The sequence below is a fragment of the Lytechinus variegatus genome, chromosome 10 (genome assembly GCF_018143015.1).
Source record: "Lytechinus variegatus isolate NC3 chromosome 10, Lvar_3.0, whole genome shotgun sequence".
In the NCBI taxonomy this organism is placed as follows: domain Eukaryota; kingdom Metazoa; phylum Echinodermata; class Echinoidea; order Temnopleuroida; family Toxopneustidae; genus Lytechinus; species Lytechinus variegatus.
This window is the reverse complement of record NC_054749.1, coordinates 25,499,606-25,514,461: the sequence shown is the minus strand read 5'-3', so window position 1 is coordinate 25,514,461 and position 14,856 is coordinate 25,499,606. Positions and strand designations below refer to the sequence as shown.

Below are 14,856 nucleotides of genomic sequence, written 5' to 3'. Positions count from 1 at the left end.
TGTAACGTTTACCTTATAGTGCTTAATACAATAAAGCGCTGCATACTATGCACACATTTTGGCAGGATCCACCAAATTTCTCTTAAGAATATTTACATGTATTGTAGGCCTATATGTACATTGTAGATCATACTCCACAAATGTATGCTGTATTTAATAGCTTTTTAATGCCAATCTGAGGTTTACTCTATCTGGTGAATTAGTGGTAAGGAATATAGTTTACATTCCCTTCCGAAAAACAATATGTATATTACCTACATGTATTGCAGGAAACTGTGGTCATCAGTCCCACTCACAGGAAAAACTGTGGTATTTACATTGCTCTGAAATACCTATATGTCATGTGGTCTCATTTGAGAGGGAGTCATATAGGTTTGGTCTATCAACAATGCCTCAAAGAAAGAAATTTTCTTAACAGCCTTTTCATGTTGAAGTAATTGTATGCCAGGCCTGTGTATGCTGAAATGAATAAAAGTGAAAGATCATTATTGTGAAAAAAATTGACCACAACACACTGTTTCTAATAAAGCCCATATAATCAACTTGTGATTGACATGCCTGGGTGTAAAAATGCTGAGGGACAATCAGACCTTTTTTAGCCCAAAAAGTGACAGTTCAGGGGTAGAATTGGTCAAGGACCAATCATGAAAATATATCATATTTCTTCCAAATGTAGGTGTCAAGTTTATGGTATACAGTGAAACTATAAAAAATGCTGATGATTGTGAAAATGTATAGTGAATTATAATAAAAATATGTACAACGGAGGCAAATCATTGGAAGCATATTAGCTGCAACATACATATAGGCCTATTCATTGTTTCACCATGTTAGAAAAATGGAAGAAGTTACAAATTGGTCGACATTGGCAATCAAACGCACAAAGACAAGAGGTGGTTTCAAACCGCCTTGATCACATGAATCCCTGTTAAAATTACGAGAACTTTTTTAGGCTAAAAAATACCCATTAATTATTCCTGCATTCACACAGCCCTGAAACATACCCTTTCGGGATAAGTTCCCGCAGTTACGAGCATGCGCAGTATAGTCTGATAAGCAGGCAAGGCGCAAGATTCAAAATCGCTAGCCCAGCAGCCACCCACGCCGCCGCGCCCAACGCCCAACGACACGCTGGGCTAAAAGTTCCCGTAAAAATTGCTTTCACATTGCCAAAATATCTGCGACCTTGAAAAAATCCCCGCGAAAGTTCTCGTAATTTCGCCAAGTACCTACTATTTAGCGGGTATTTTCGGGGAAATTACGCGTAGTTTGCTTTCACATTACCAAAATACCTGTTATTTTCTGATCGGGGTAAATTTTCTGATAAGAGAATACCTGGGCTGGGCTGGAACTGACGAACTTCGAGGCGGTCTGAAACCACCTAAGGTCTGTCTTTCCATTTTCTGTGTATCCTTCCTATCTTTGACTTTGAGCACATACTTATATCGCTCAGTGCCATAAGGGAAATTCCAGTCTAAAAAAGTGTCAAGACTTGTGACCTTTTAGCTACAAGGCAAGTAATATGCAATTTGTAGCATATGTCTGGTACAATGCAGTTAATGCCATTGAAATGTCATTTGTCACCGCTGGAACCCCCAAGGGCAAAATATTTCCATATCTTGGTCAATATTTGTCCTCCCATATTGCAAGGATTTGTGGTGCCAATGGATGGATTGATTCAGACAAAGTACCCTTGTTTTAAGTCAAGGAAGGATTTTTTTTGTCGTCTTTACTTCTTTTGTCCTTTCAATTTTTAATACTGTAATGAAACAAAAAGAATATGATGGATCATGCTCCATTTTTGCTTATGTACATCTTGCAGGCCTGTATGCCTACATTTTGAATTGGAAGAAAAATAGGACTACATTTTACACACAGAGAAGCTGTGTAACATCTGAAGGATGAATTAAATGAGTAATTTATTTAGGCCTGCCAGCTGAATCATTCCGAGTTTGAATCAGGGACAAGATTTGTAACTGCTGTTATTTACATTTTGACATATTTTAATGCCCACAAGGCCAGAACCATGCTTGAAGTTCAAATGCACAGGAATGGTAATATTAATAGATGATATGATTTTCTTACATTTAATTCGCTTAAAATATTATTGAAATCGTGGATGTCCGTGGTATATTTGTCCACATTTACGTATTGGCCTATATCAGTCTGTGGATGAATTTGATTGCTTTTGCCTGATCTACTTCTAGAAGTAATTGACTATATAAGCCATGGAGATATTATTCTAAATAATATCTCCATGATGTATAAAAACTTAATTTGCTGTATTTGCTGTCAATTTTGGCATGATCCTGTTCATTGACAATACCTTACCACTCAACAGGAGATGGATTTGGCTCCAGCTTGTTCTTTTAGAACAGTCATTTATCCTATTCAAGATTTTTTTCTTTGTGTGGTCCAGAAAAGTTCCCATCTCTTTCAATTCATGGTCCGAATTGCTGACCCTGCACTGGATGGTAAACTCTTCAGATAAAATGACTGCTATAAATTGAGTACAGTCACCGAGTTTGCAAAGTACAGTCCAATAGAGGTCTGTATCCACTGCTTTATCAACATGCAGAGATGATAAATCATCAGTGCAAAGTGGTGCACAACCCCATTTCACCTTGGCTTGAATGCAAACACTTTTTGTATGAGTTTTGGACATATCCTCCTGATATACATGTAATTTTGGGCGTGATCATTATCATGGTCAGTATTGATATTGACAGGCCAAACTTTAATAGGTTAGGTTCAATGCTCTGCATGATGAACTCCCATGAAAGTTTTTGAAAGTTTGAACTTGAAGGCAAATAAATGTTACTGCTCCTGGGAGCGTTTTATGTTCAGACTTGTGAGGTGTTTTATCTGACAAGTCTGTTTCATCCAACTATTAATCAATTACTATAGTAACAGTTTCACAGTAAAAGTCACTCAAAACCAAGGAAAGTCAGATGACCAGGGGCCTGTTGCATAAAACTTTTTATCTGAGAAAACTGGTAAAAACAGAAAACTTAAGGTTAGTCTGATTTCTGCCATTGACGTTAACACGGTAAAAATTCTGGTAAAAAGGTAAAAATTTTATGCAACAGGCCCCTGTTCTGCCCATTTGTCAGATGAGAAATGTTGATGACCCCCCCAAAAAAAAGAAAAAAATGCAGCATTGATTTAAAGGGATGCTCTAGGCTGATAATAGTATTATTAGAACAGATAAAGAAAATCAGGCAAACAAAACACTGAAAATTTGATCAAAATCGGACAAAGAATAACGAAAGTTATGGTATTTTAAAGATTTGCATTATTCCGGTGAAACAGTTCTAAGCATGTCTTCATGAATACTAAATGAGCAAACTGATGATGTCATATTCCCACTTGTTGTTTTGTATTTTATTATATGAAATTAGTTTTATTCAATTTTTTTCCTCCAAAAATTAAAAATATTGGATTGACAACTGATTCAGTGCATTAGGTATTTATTGCTGCAACTTTTTTTTTTAAGAAGGGAGACATAACATTCACACATGTATGAAAAAACATGAAACAATAATTTATGATATCATGTAATAACATAAAGGAAAGTTGGGATATGACATCAGCCCATTTAATGAATATTCATGATGACATGCATATAACTGTTTTCACAATGTATTCTTAAACTTTAAAATTTTATAACTTCAGTATTTGTTATCAGATTTGATGGAATTTTCTGTATTTTGCTCTGAATTTTGCCTTATCTATTTACATATAAATGTTTTCAGCCTGGAGTATCCCTTTAAAACAGGTTGCATTGGGCCTACATGTAAAAAAATAGTTGTATCTGTTTAGTCATTGTTATGTATTTCATGCTTTTATACTTGTAAAATAAAAGACTGAAATCGAATTACACTTTCCTTATAGACCTCTACACTATAAAACCAGACAGTATGCCTTTGTGAAAAATTCAATTTATCTCAACAAATTCTGAGTAGTTTATAAATAAACATGATAATACCTCAAGGAATTCAAATACAATTATGAATCATTGGTTTGAAACGCGTTTATGAATGGTCTCCCTGAATACAAATGTCATCACAGTCTACTCACATTAACAGCTAACGAATGGAAGATTGTGTCGCTCATGTTCGGCAAACAGCTGTGGTCGTGGAAACAAACCCACTTTTTTTCTTTTTTACTTTTGAACAGTTTTTTTTTTTGCTTCTCCACCCACTTCTGGTGTGAGCAGATGTTAGACTCATCAGGACAGACTCTTAATGAGGCAAGAACTAGTGTTATTTTGTAGCGCCTCATTGAAATGGGTAACGCTCTGTGAGAAGGGTCATGAGGCATGCAAGGACATTTGTCGTCATTCGATATTATATGGGAATGATGAAAATTCAGGATTTGCCTCTTTTTTTATTTGCTCTTATGATTTTTTTTATTTTGAATCGTCTGGGATATAGAAATAGAAAAATAGTGCATCATCTGAAAAATTAACATGAATGAATGAATATTTGTAGACATTCATTTTAAATATTTTCTCCCTCCCCAATAAGACATTGAAGTTGAACATGCTTGCCACTTGATTGCCAGATAAACATATATTTTTTAATGAGGTATAGGGAAAAGAACATACAAATTTAGAGGAAAAATATAGGCCTACCTGAGCTAACTTTTATTATAGATAAAAAATATTATTATTGTGTAGTATCCATGGTTGTATCAATATCTAATAATTTTGGGAGGAAAATATACCTCGGCCACTATTTCTTTCAAGAGTGCACTGCTTATTTCACAAATATTAAATCAGGCATAGCTTTTCCAATAACTTCCTGAAAAAAAAGAAAACATACAATTTTCTCTACTTCTGCAATCATATTGCTTTTAAGGTATAGTATCTTGTTATTGCCAAAGGGTTGTAGATTCATAAACATATTCATCAATAACTCCCTTCTTGCGCCCAACAGAAGATGCATTCCTGAATCATAATTTCCTGTTGTATTGCCGATGAAAATCATCATATAAGGAGAATCATCTCGGTTCGCTAGCATCATGATTGGAGATGATTTGCGCATTATATTCCAATTTGTCTCAATAAAGTATGTGGGTTACCAATATCGCATGTCATTCCTTATACCGGTTTCTGTACTTTCCCCCCGAGCTCAGGTATTCTTTGTCTAAGATTTTGAAAATGATCAAACAAAAATTTGCCGTATGATTAAGCTGCCTTTATATTGCTCATTTCAAGGTGCTGATATTGAAGTTTTTTTTTAAATTAATGTTGTTTTTCATTGGACTTTGTTTGTATATCATTAGAGGGGTTGATAAAGGAAAATATTGTGTTTTTAGATGCATATCTAAGTTCGAATTTCAGTGAGTCCAAACCAATCCATGTCAATTCCAATGAAAGCATATAAAATATCCAATCAAGTTAGAACATGAGTAAAAGTGAGCAATTTACAATGAAATTCATGATGATACAGAGTACACGATACAAGATATCAAGAACTAAAATGAATACCCACAAATCTCTAGGCCATTTTCTTAGCTCAATTTCTTTTTGCATTATGTTAAAAATACAAAGGATTTTGTGTTTGAAATACAATTAGCCAACCGAAGCAGTATGGCATCTACTCCTTTTCTAATATAAGCTGGTACAATTCAAGAATGATTAATGTGTTATTGGGTTTGAATAGGTTTATGTCTATTAAGTGAATAGTTTGCTGGTATTGATTGTAATGCAAGCTGGTTAAAGGTAAATGCTAGTTTTGGTAACGATATCAAAATGAGTTCGTACAGAATCCAATGAAATGACCACCAAAGTGTCTGTTTGTATAAATAAAATGCATGTGCCAAAGGATTCTGGAAGAAATTGTCTAATTGCTGAGAAATCAGCAAATAAGCGCAGGATTCGGGTAGAGCGTCGGGCCGACGCTCTAAGCAATAATTATACACACGTGCGCTTATCTGTGTTGGGGATCTTCGGCGTGAACATTTTTCAGGGTAGATTTCAAGATTTCACAATAGTTCAGTTAATGTAACTGTACCAGATCTAGATCCTCGATGATATACTGTCAATTAAGCCTTGTTTTACAGACTTTCTCATGAAATCAGTGTTTACTGCAACTACTGGAATTTCTCTTTAATGGTGATACAATTATATATATTCTTATTTTTTTCAGGAACTAGAGGAAGAGATTGCCAATGTCAATGCTGACTTGGAGAGTATGGACTATGATGAGAGGTAAAGAAAATTTTGATTGGAAAAAAATTATTGAAAGCAAAACTAAATTGCGATTGTTTAATGAATTATTTGGCGTAATCTACAAATATACATGCAGAAAAGACAAAGTAATACAAGCAAGAATACTTGATAGACTGGAGAAGAAATGATTGTATAAATCATATTTTTGTGCTAGTTGTAATGATAGAAAAAAAACTTATCTTCATTGTGTGTCATTTAGAAGCAGATTTCACCTTAATAACAGTATTCATTTTGAATTTGTTTGTACTGGCAAGCATGATGAATAAAACAACATTTCTTAATAGAGTATTTATGCCGAAATGTTATTAGGAAGTGGTTTTCACCTTATTTTCTCTCATGTGACAATCTTATATTTGTGGCTAGTTGAGCATGTGTGCTTGTTCTTCTTGAGCAAAGCCAAACTGAACAAAAAATGCAAACAGGTGTAGTCATGAGTTTTTGATTGAAATATAAAGAAAGGAAGAAAGAATTTTTTTAAATTGCAGTAAGGACAAAAACAATGTGTTTAGATAAATCTAATACTTCCATGTTTTTTTTTTTTAGAACGGATGCAAAAACCCGACAGATGAACACTGGGAGAACCAGGTTCAATATGGATCCCAAAAAGGTATGAAACTGTTTCTCATTTTCTATTTTGGAGGTTAATTTCCTGAAAATGCTCTTTTTAATTATCAATTTTTTAATACCTTTAATTAAAGGCCTATATATATTTCTTTATTGCTAAATATTTGAACATTTTTGAAATTCTGATTTTGCTATGAGCAAATCGTTATTGTAACTACAAATATTCAAGGTTCCTTTTCATTTATCCTGCCCCTTTAATTTTCTTTAACAAGATATGATTTTTCTAATTGGTAATTCAGATTTAAAGGTAAACTACATGTTCATGGGCTAATCTCCTTTCTAAAAAATAATTGCAATGAATTAGTAAAGGATGAATTTTTGGATTAAACTTTTAAAGAAGTTGACTGATATAAATCGATAGCATCAGCTGGCATTGATCTTTGTCTGAGCAGTCAAATATATGTAGACCTCAGCAAAAATTCAATTTCTTTCCAAATCAAGAAATGATATTCAAGCATGTGGAAATGGGATATAATCCAATAATACTTGAAAAAAAATCATACGGGGAACAGTATTTCTGATCGAGAAGCCTCATTTGATTACAGTGTGTGATTCATCAAAATCAGTATATCTCCACCCTTCATGGTCATTGAACTAAATGCTTGTGCTATGAGAACTTGGAATTAGCATCACGAGGGTGTTTCATGAAAGTTGTCAGCCCTGAAATTAAATTATAAGGTAAGACAATACTAGTAAAATTCTTTGCTTTGATTGGCTGAGAAGCACTGATCTCTCGCTGTTACTATGGTATTTGATAGAGCTGACAATTTTCATGAAACATCCAGTTGTTTGGACGAGTCACTGTAACATAACCTGTGATTTTAAAATCTAAAAATTATTCAGCAGCATGTACCAATGTTTTTTTTTTTTTTTAGAAACCTAGTGAATTTGATTAAATTTGCTCTGATTCATAGAAATCAATAAGGCTACGCCCCTCTTACAGGGAGCTTCCATCCACTGGGACTACGGCTTCCCTTGCATTGGAAGAACTGTTCAGTGTGCTGCCTGTTCTTGGTCGTTGCTTTTGTAACCTTGATCAGAATTGGTCACTCACCCACATTTCAAGGAAGTTGTTATGTTTAGGTACTTCCTAAGTCAATATTTAATAGAGGATTGGGTTAGTAATCCATGGATATGGAGGGGCTGCTTGCTGAGAATGTATCCTTGCCACTTTACTATCATAATCATCACATAAACTCCTCTAGCTATTGAAGGATGAAGCACTTGGCTACATGTATGTTCTGTGTGTGGTCAGGAGATCTGCATTGCAAATAATGTAGTCTTTCCCAGTTTGATGCCGAAACCCTGGTTTCACTGGAGAATATTTATCTGAATGCAGCCTAAAATCCATGCCCTGCCATTGTCTTGTGTATAGAAAATTGAAACAGCAACTTTTTGGTAGTCTTTTGTGAAGAGGGTAGGCCTATGTGCATGCAGACTGGCCTTTTCCCAGCTCTTTTTGGACTCTTATTATCATATTTCAGCATTGCTGTTTGATTGAAAATCAGATTGGTATGACCTTGCGTTCTAGACAGTGGCGTACCTAGGATTTTCCAAAGGGGCGGGGGGGCAAAACTGTGTCCAAAAATTTGACAAGCAAAAAAAAAAAAAAAAAATGGCTTCAATCACAAATAAAGGACTTTGTACGAGAAAAACAATTGACAAGCAAAAGGTCTTCAAGCTTGTCAGGAGGGGGCATAAAAGGTCTTTCAAGCTCGTCAGGAGGGCAGGTATACATCCCCCCTGACAACCCCCAGCCCACCACCACCCCCCCATAGGTACTCGTTGTTCTAGACTCATCTTTACCCTTTTCTTATGTCTTTCTTACATTTCAGAAAGCATGCACTGTATAAGTATTATAGATTGTAATTTGTGATTCATTCAACAAACTTCATTCATAGGTATGAACTATGAAATCAACCTGAAGTCTCTAGATCTACAGAAAACTACCATAAAATTTTCAAAAAGGGAGAATTTATGACTTTTGATTAAAATATGAATTAATTAATTTGCTTTTGACTTTGCTTTGTTCCTGATATTCCTTAGTTTATTTGTATTTTTAGGCTATTCATTGATGCAGGCATAAATAGAAAATTGTCACATTTTTCTTCACAATCATCAGCATGAAAGTGATTTTCATGCAGGAAATGATACACTTTAAACACAAAACATGGCAGATAACCTTCTACATGTACCAGCAAATGAAGTTGTGATACCATGCTATAATTTAACCTAGAATAGGTGAAAGTCTGTTTTACTGGTGAACACATGTTTAACCTTGTCCAGTTGTTATCCATGATCTGTTTTATCTTTTCCTGTTAATTCTCTTTTTTTGACCTGCATCCCTTTTGTTTCCCTTTCAATTTGTCACACCAAGGAAGCGATTTGTATGACCCACCAGTCCACAATCCTTGTCAAAGATATGATAGCATTGAGTGAAAATACAATTGATAACATTTTTATAAACCACTTTATTATCATTTGTCTACGACTCCACGTGCAAGCACACGATACAAGTTACAGATGAAGCAAGCATTATGCATGTACCGCTAGCAGGCAAGAAGAGCACCTTGTAAATTAGCCCCCGCCCCCCCAAAAAAAAGGCACGCCCTGTAATTGCAAAATGATAAGAGAGAGAGAAAAGGAGTGGATATTATCATTAGAATCTACATACATGTGTGAACTCCCTGACACTTCATGTAATTTTTCTTTATCAATAGGCTTAGTTATTTTTTATAGTTGTACTGTAGAACTCTGTATTCTTTCCAAGGAAATGTTTCTTGAGGCCCATGTGACTTGTCAGCCAAAGCAAAGATAAAAGGCAATCCCTACTACCTGAGGAAAAATGAATCCATGTTTCTTCATGAATGCTTCATTTGTTTTACTCAGATTCACATGGTTTGATAAATGATCCCTTTCCTAATGACTTCCTGTGTGTTTGCAAGGTCATAAGGGAGGGAAACATAAATATTGCCTTAGTACCATGTTCAACCCTAGACCCAATTGCACACATGGTTTATTCATTTATTTATTTACATTTTCTTTCAAAGGAAAGCATACAGTAGTAGGTCTGTTGGCATTGGCCGATAAATGTCTTGGTTTAGGCATGGACCTACTGGTTTAGGAGTGGGGATTTTTTTTTATCCCTCGGTCAATCCATATCTTCTCAAGTTGTACATTTTACATTATGTAGCATCTGCTAATACTACATTTTACAGTTACAATTCCTGGACATGACATTACTTTGTTTTCATGTTTACATTCTGAACCAAATCATGCACTCCTATTATTGCTGCCATGATCATGTCAGAGTGTTTACATGTAGTTTGTTTACATTTTCCTTTTTAATACAATCATAAACATGTAAGGGCTGTAGTGGTACAATGAAGATTTTTTTAGGAGATCATCAGGCATTATAAGTGAATTTAAAAAAATTTAAGGGATTATGAACCATTGATAAAGGCTGTGTATAGGCCTATAGCCTATTATTATTTTTTTTATACAGGGCCCCAGTATCTACTCTTATTATTGACAGTGCTACCCTGTTAATATATTAGCCCAGGCAATAAAAAAGTCATGATATATGTACAAGAAAATTTACTTCTCAAATTTTATTGGCATTTCTGGCTATGATATGCACAGTCCTATGTAAAAATGCTTAACAACAGAAATATTGTGTAGCACTAACAGGGAAAAAAATGTACAGCAAATTGTGATGCAATATCAGGAAAATTATTCCCTATTAAATGTACATGTAGTTGACTATCTCTTGGTTTGTAATGGTCAGTGAGATATTTACCATGGGATAGAATTCAAGGCAAATAGACCATTGTTTTCTAAATTGAATTTATTTTAATTGAATATTCTTCATTTATTGTCTACAACTGCAATTCATCATATACATGTAGGCCTATTGGATGAACACAGAGGTGAAACAAATTATATTTTCTTGGACATAACAAAGCCAGGAAAAGCTCTTTAATTGATTTTATTTTTTATTATTTCATTATCTAATCATTGTTTGGACAATCACTGGATACTTTATGCTGGTATATACACACAACTACCCTTCAATTCTGTGCTTCATTCATAAAGGCCTACATGATTATACATGTAAGTCCTACATGTAGATGAGGGTTTAAAAGTACATGTACAGCTGTGTTATCAGTCATTGCTCGCAGAACTTTCCCTTCCTCATGGTGCGCATGAGTCATCCCTCCGGGTTAATTGGACACCCACAACCCTCATCGTATTCTTGACGAGATCTCACTCGACTTGTGCTTCACAAAAAGAAAAATACTCAAGAGTGGATAACTGGCTGACTTTCAAGGTGTTGGAGCAGATACCCACCTGCCTTTGCAGCTCATATTAATTGAAATGCCACCCTGTACACTGTAGGCCGAAATGGTTCAATCTTTAATTGTATGGCACCCTCATTTTATTTTGATCATGTGATCAGAAAGGTGCTCAATTCTGTTAGTTTTCCTATTTACTTTGCTTCTGTAATTCCTTTTCATTGCATTTGAAATGAGAGTCAATGTTCACTCCTTGATGCTTTAAATCCTCGAGGATGCATTAATATTGTACGTGATATAGTAGTATGTTCATTAATAGCTGAAATGCCTGTTTGCTAAAAAGAAAAAAATAATTCCCCCTTCCAAAATAAAAACAATGCTCTGACAAGAGTTTGGTTTTAGGATTTGAACAAAGAAGCCTGACAGTTAATTCAGGCAATTGATCATTATAGCAGGTCCACATTTAATGCTTTCCACTTTGACCATGAAGGTCTACATTATGTAAAAGGTGTCGCGGAACAACTTGTAAACTGATGTTCCTTTGTTATAAACTTGACTTTGATTCATGGTCTCAAACTGATTTTGATTATTATTGTGGCCTCTTTCTTTCAGAGAAATCTGAATCAGATGCAAGCCTGTGTTGATAAAAACACATGTTTCAAATTAATCCTAATCCAATGATTAAATCATTCCCAGTTGTAGCCGCTTCATGACTCACTCTTGCGCCGGTTTAGCCCATGTCTTGTTGACATGTTCTCTATCAGACGCTCACTGGATGTGGAATGCATTAAGGCAAGGCAATGTTATATACAGTCATGCTGAGTGATATTTCAATAACATGTAATTAATATCATTTTAACTGAAAACATACACCTCCCGTACATCCCTTGTATGTTTACGAATGAAATTGATTACAGTCATATGCTGGACAGTGCGAGTGAGCTTGACTCCCAGATTGAGAATTATTAGAGCCGCTCTTGGTTTACATCTGTAGGTATTCAATTACACGCTGTATTATCAAGGATAAACAAAATATCCCTGATCAATTTTCAGTGTCAGTTTCATTACATTTACTTGAATAGGCCTATGCAGTCTTGAAGATATAAATAGATGTTTTGGTATCTTTAAGTTGCTTGCATGAAATGATGTTTGAAATCGACTGCCTTTTTCTTCATTTGTGGAAGCTGTGACTCAGCAATGCTGGTAACTATTGGCATTCATAATGGATACCTATACAGTCTATATTAGTATTCAGTGAAAAGTGCAGCAAAGCGCAGTTTGTTCAAAGAGAGTATAATTAATTGAAGACACTTCCTGGAATAGAATACTATTTAAATTTTGTAAATTGGGTTATTAAAGGTTTTAACAACTTACGAAACTAAAGCAAATGGGGCTACATGTAAATAATAGGCCTTTCTGTACCTAATAGAGTATAAAATCAACTCAAATGTAGAACACCAGATAAAGCTACTATTCACTAGTATTCAATGATTTCAAATATTTTTCTATCAAAGAAACTGCAATCCATATCAGCACAATGTTTTTAGCAACACCTTAACAGAGTTTGAAGAGGGCAATTTTTGTGTGGTGAATGATATTACTCATTATAAAGAGTTATTTTTGTAAACAGTCAGGTGTTCCACCAATGATGCAGCAACCTCACACTTTGCCAGCTGTACACCTTCTAATTCAAATAATGTGATTAGAATAGTGCTTGATAATAATAAACAAAACTCTCAACCACACATGAGAGTTCTGTTGTGAAACAAACATCCTGATTTAATTACAGTGGTACTTTGTTTTCATCAATTGTCCTTATGCCATTAGCAAGAACGGGCATTAATGCCTTGGTCACATTTGTTCTACGGCGGCCGTACGGCGAGTCAAAAACGGCCATTTTATTTATTTTTGTTCAAACCACCTATATGTAGCTGGTACACACAAAAAATGTTAAAACGGCTGTTTTTTACTCGCCGTACGGCCGCCGTAGAACAAATGTGACCAAGGTATTACTGTGATGCATCAATGCCGTTCTGGCACTTAACCAATCTTGATACCACAGTAAATGTGTGTTTGATATTATAAAATGGAAGTTGTTAAGTAAAAGAAAGACCAGGGCCTGTAACATAAAGCTTAGCGATTGACTGTGGTGCTGATTTCCACAAATGATTGCATTGATTATTGTGTATGATCAATCGTAAAAAGCAGTCTGTGATCAATCATTATAAAGCTTGAGGCACACGTCCTAATGACTGATGTCAATATGGAAAGTATTTTGTGGCTTTGTGTGTTTGTGGAAGGTGGTGTTAAATGAAACCATGAAAGAATGTCACATGATCCATATGCCATCCATCACGAGGGATATACCACAACACACTCCGCAAAACAATGTAGTCTTTATGCTGAATGTAGCAGACATTTGCCATGTGCTGTAAAATCTTTTGATCCCCTTTCTTCCATGGATGTGTTTGCATGCGCATTGTCTGCCAAAGAGCGTAAGTTAACTGAAACCATTATTGTAGGACCAACATGTAGAAAATGACCATTCCCATCCGATCTATAGTTTGTTGTCACCCGATGCACTTTGCTTCTGATCTCTCCTGATTGAATTCCGCAGTGCCTTTCATCACCCCCAAGCACCCAGTCTCCTGTACAAATCTCTGAATGGTCACCAGAACAAGTGGGTGGTGTCAGGAATGGGATAAGCTTGACCATTTTGTGTTGTCCAGGTGACTAATCCATTGAAATTGACCAGTGGTCATTCATTTGTTCAAGTAGTAGCCATTGTATTTGAATGTGGTCATCAACATTCCTGGAATCAGGGTTATGGAATTAGTAAGACCTAACTATTTTTAAGTCCCATTGGTGAAATTTCTTCTGTAGTTCTAGACAGGACGCAAATTCCCAGCTACACTGTAAACGTTGATTTTAAGCTGGAAAGCTTGAATTTCATTTAACGGTAAAGATGAAGGCTGAATTTTCTTTTGACCTGTGTATAGATACACTTATTTGTACTTATATTATATAGTAGGTCTGCATGCCTGATTAGGAGATGCAAAATATCATTTTGTAGTCTTCATTCTGAATATAATGAACATTTTCTAAATGAAGTAAAATATAATTTTTCTATTCTATTTAATCATCTCTTATCCAATTCTTAAATACAATTTTCTTTTTCATGATCATGAAGCATAAACCACAGAGTTCAGGTTGAAGGTTCGTTTTCACAATGTTGCTAGTAAAGTAGACAAATCTGAATAGAATTATGGAATAATTGTGGTCTGTAATATTTGTTTGACTTGGCAGCAGATGGCACTTTATCAATGGGTTTCTTATCCCCTTCTCTTAAAAGGAGCCAGGCAGTCAAATCCTTGAACAAGTTATTGTTGAATCGTGCGAAACGGTTTTATAACAATAAGACTATGCACTTCTTACACATTATGTAGACCTTTGTATTTATAAAGCAGTCTACCTTTTTCAAAGGCCTCAGACAAGGAAGTAGTATTATTTTATGTCAAATAGGAACTTATAAATAGGATAATGCTCATGCAAATAGAATAATGCATGTCTGAAAGGGCCGTCTGCACCATCCCGAGTTTTCAAATTAGCGCGCTATTTCTGATCCAGCATATAAATCTCAAGATTGCAATCCCAAGTCAACTTGGGATTATTTGCAAAAAGGCGCGCTATTTTACGAAT

The 14,856-nt window shown here is 35.1% G+C and overlaps 1 protein-coding gene across 4 annotated transcripts in view; it reads left to right on the top strand.

The window, feature by feature from the left end:
- The window catches only part of LOC121422346 (cytohesin-1-like), an 84,098-nt gene that overhangs the window by 31,111 nt on the left and 38,131 nt on the right, over nucleotides 1-14,856 (top strand). For all 4 annotated transcript variants that reach the window (XM_041617332.1, XM_041617334.1, XM_041617331.1 and 1 more), the window contains exons 3-4: nucleotides 6,156-6,217; nucleotides 6,782-6,845. In XM_041617332.1, coding sequence (XP_041473266.1) covers nucleotides 6,156-6,217; nucleotides 6,782-6,845 — 126 coding nt within the window. The remainder of the gene's footprint in view (nucleotides 1-6,155; nucleotides 6,218-6,781; nucleotides 6,846-14,856) is intronic.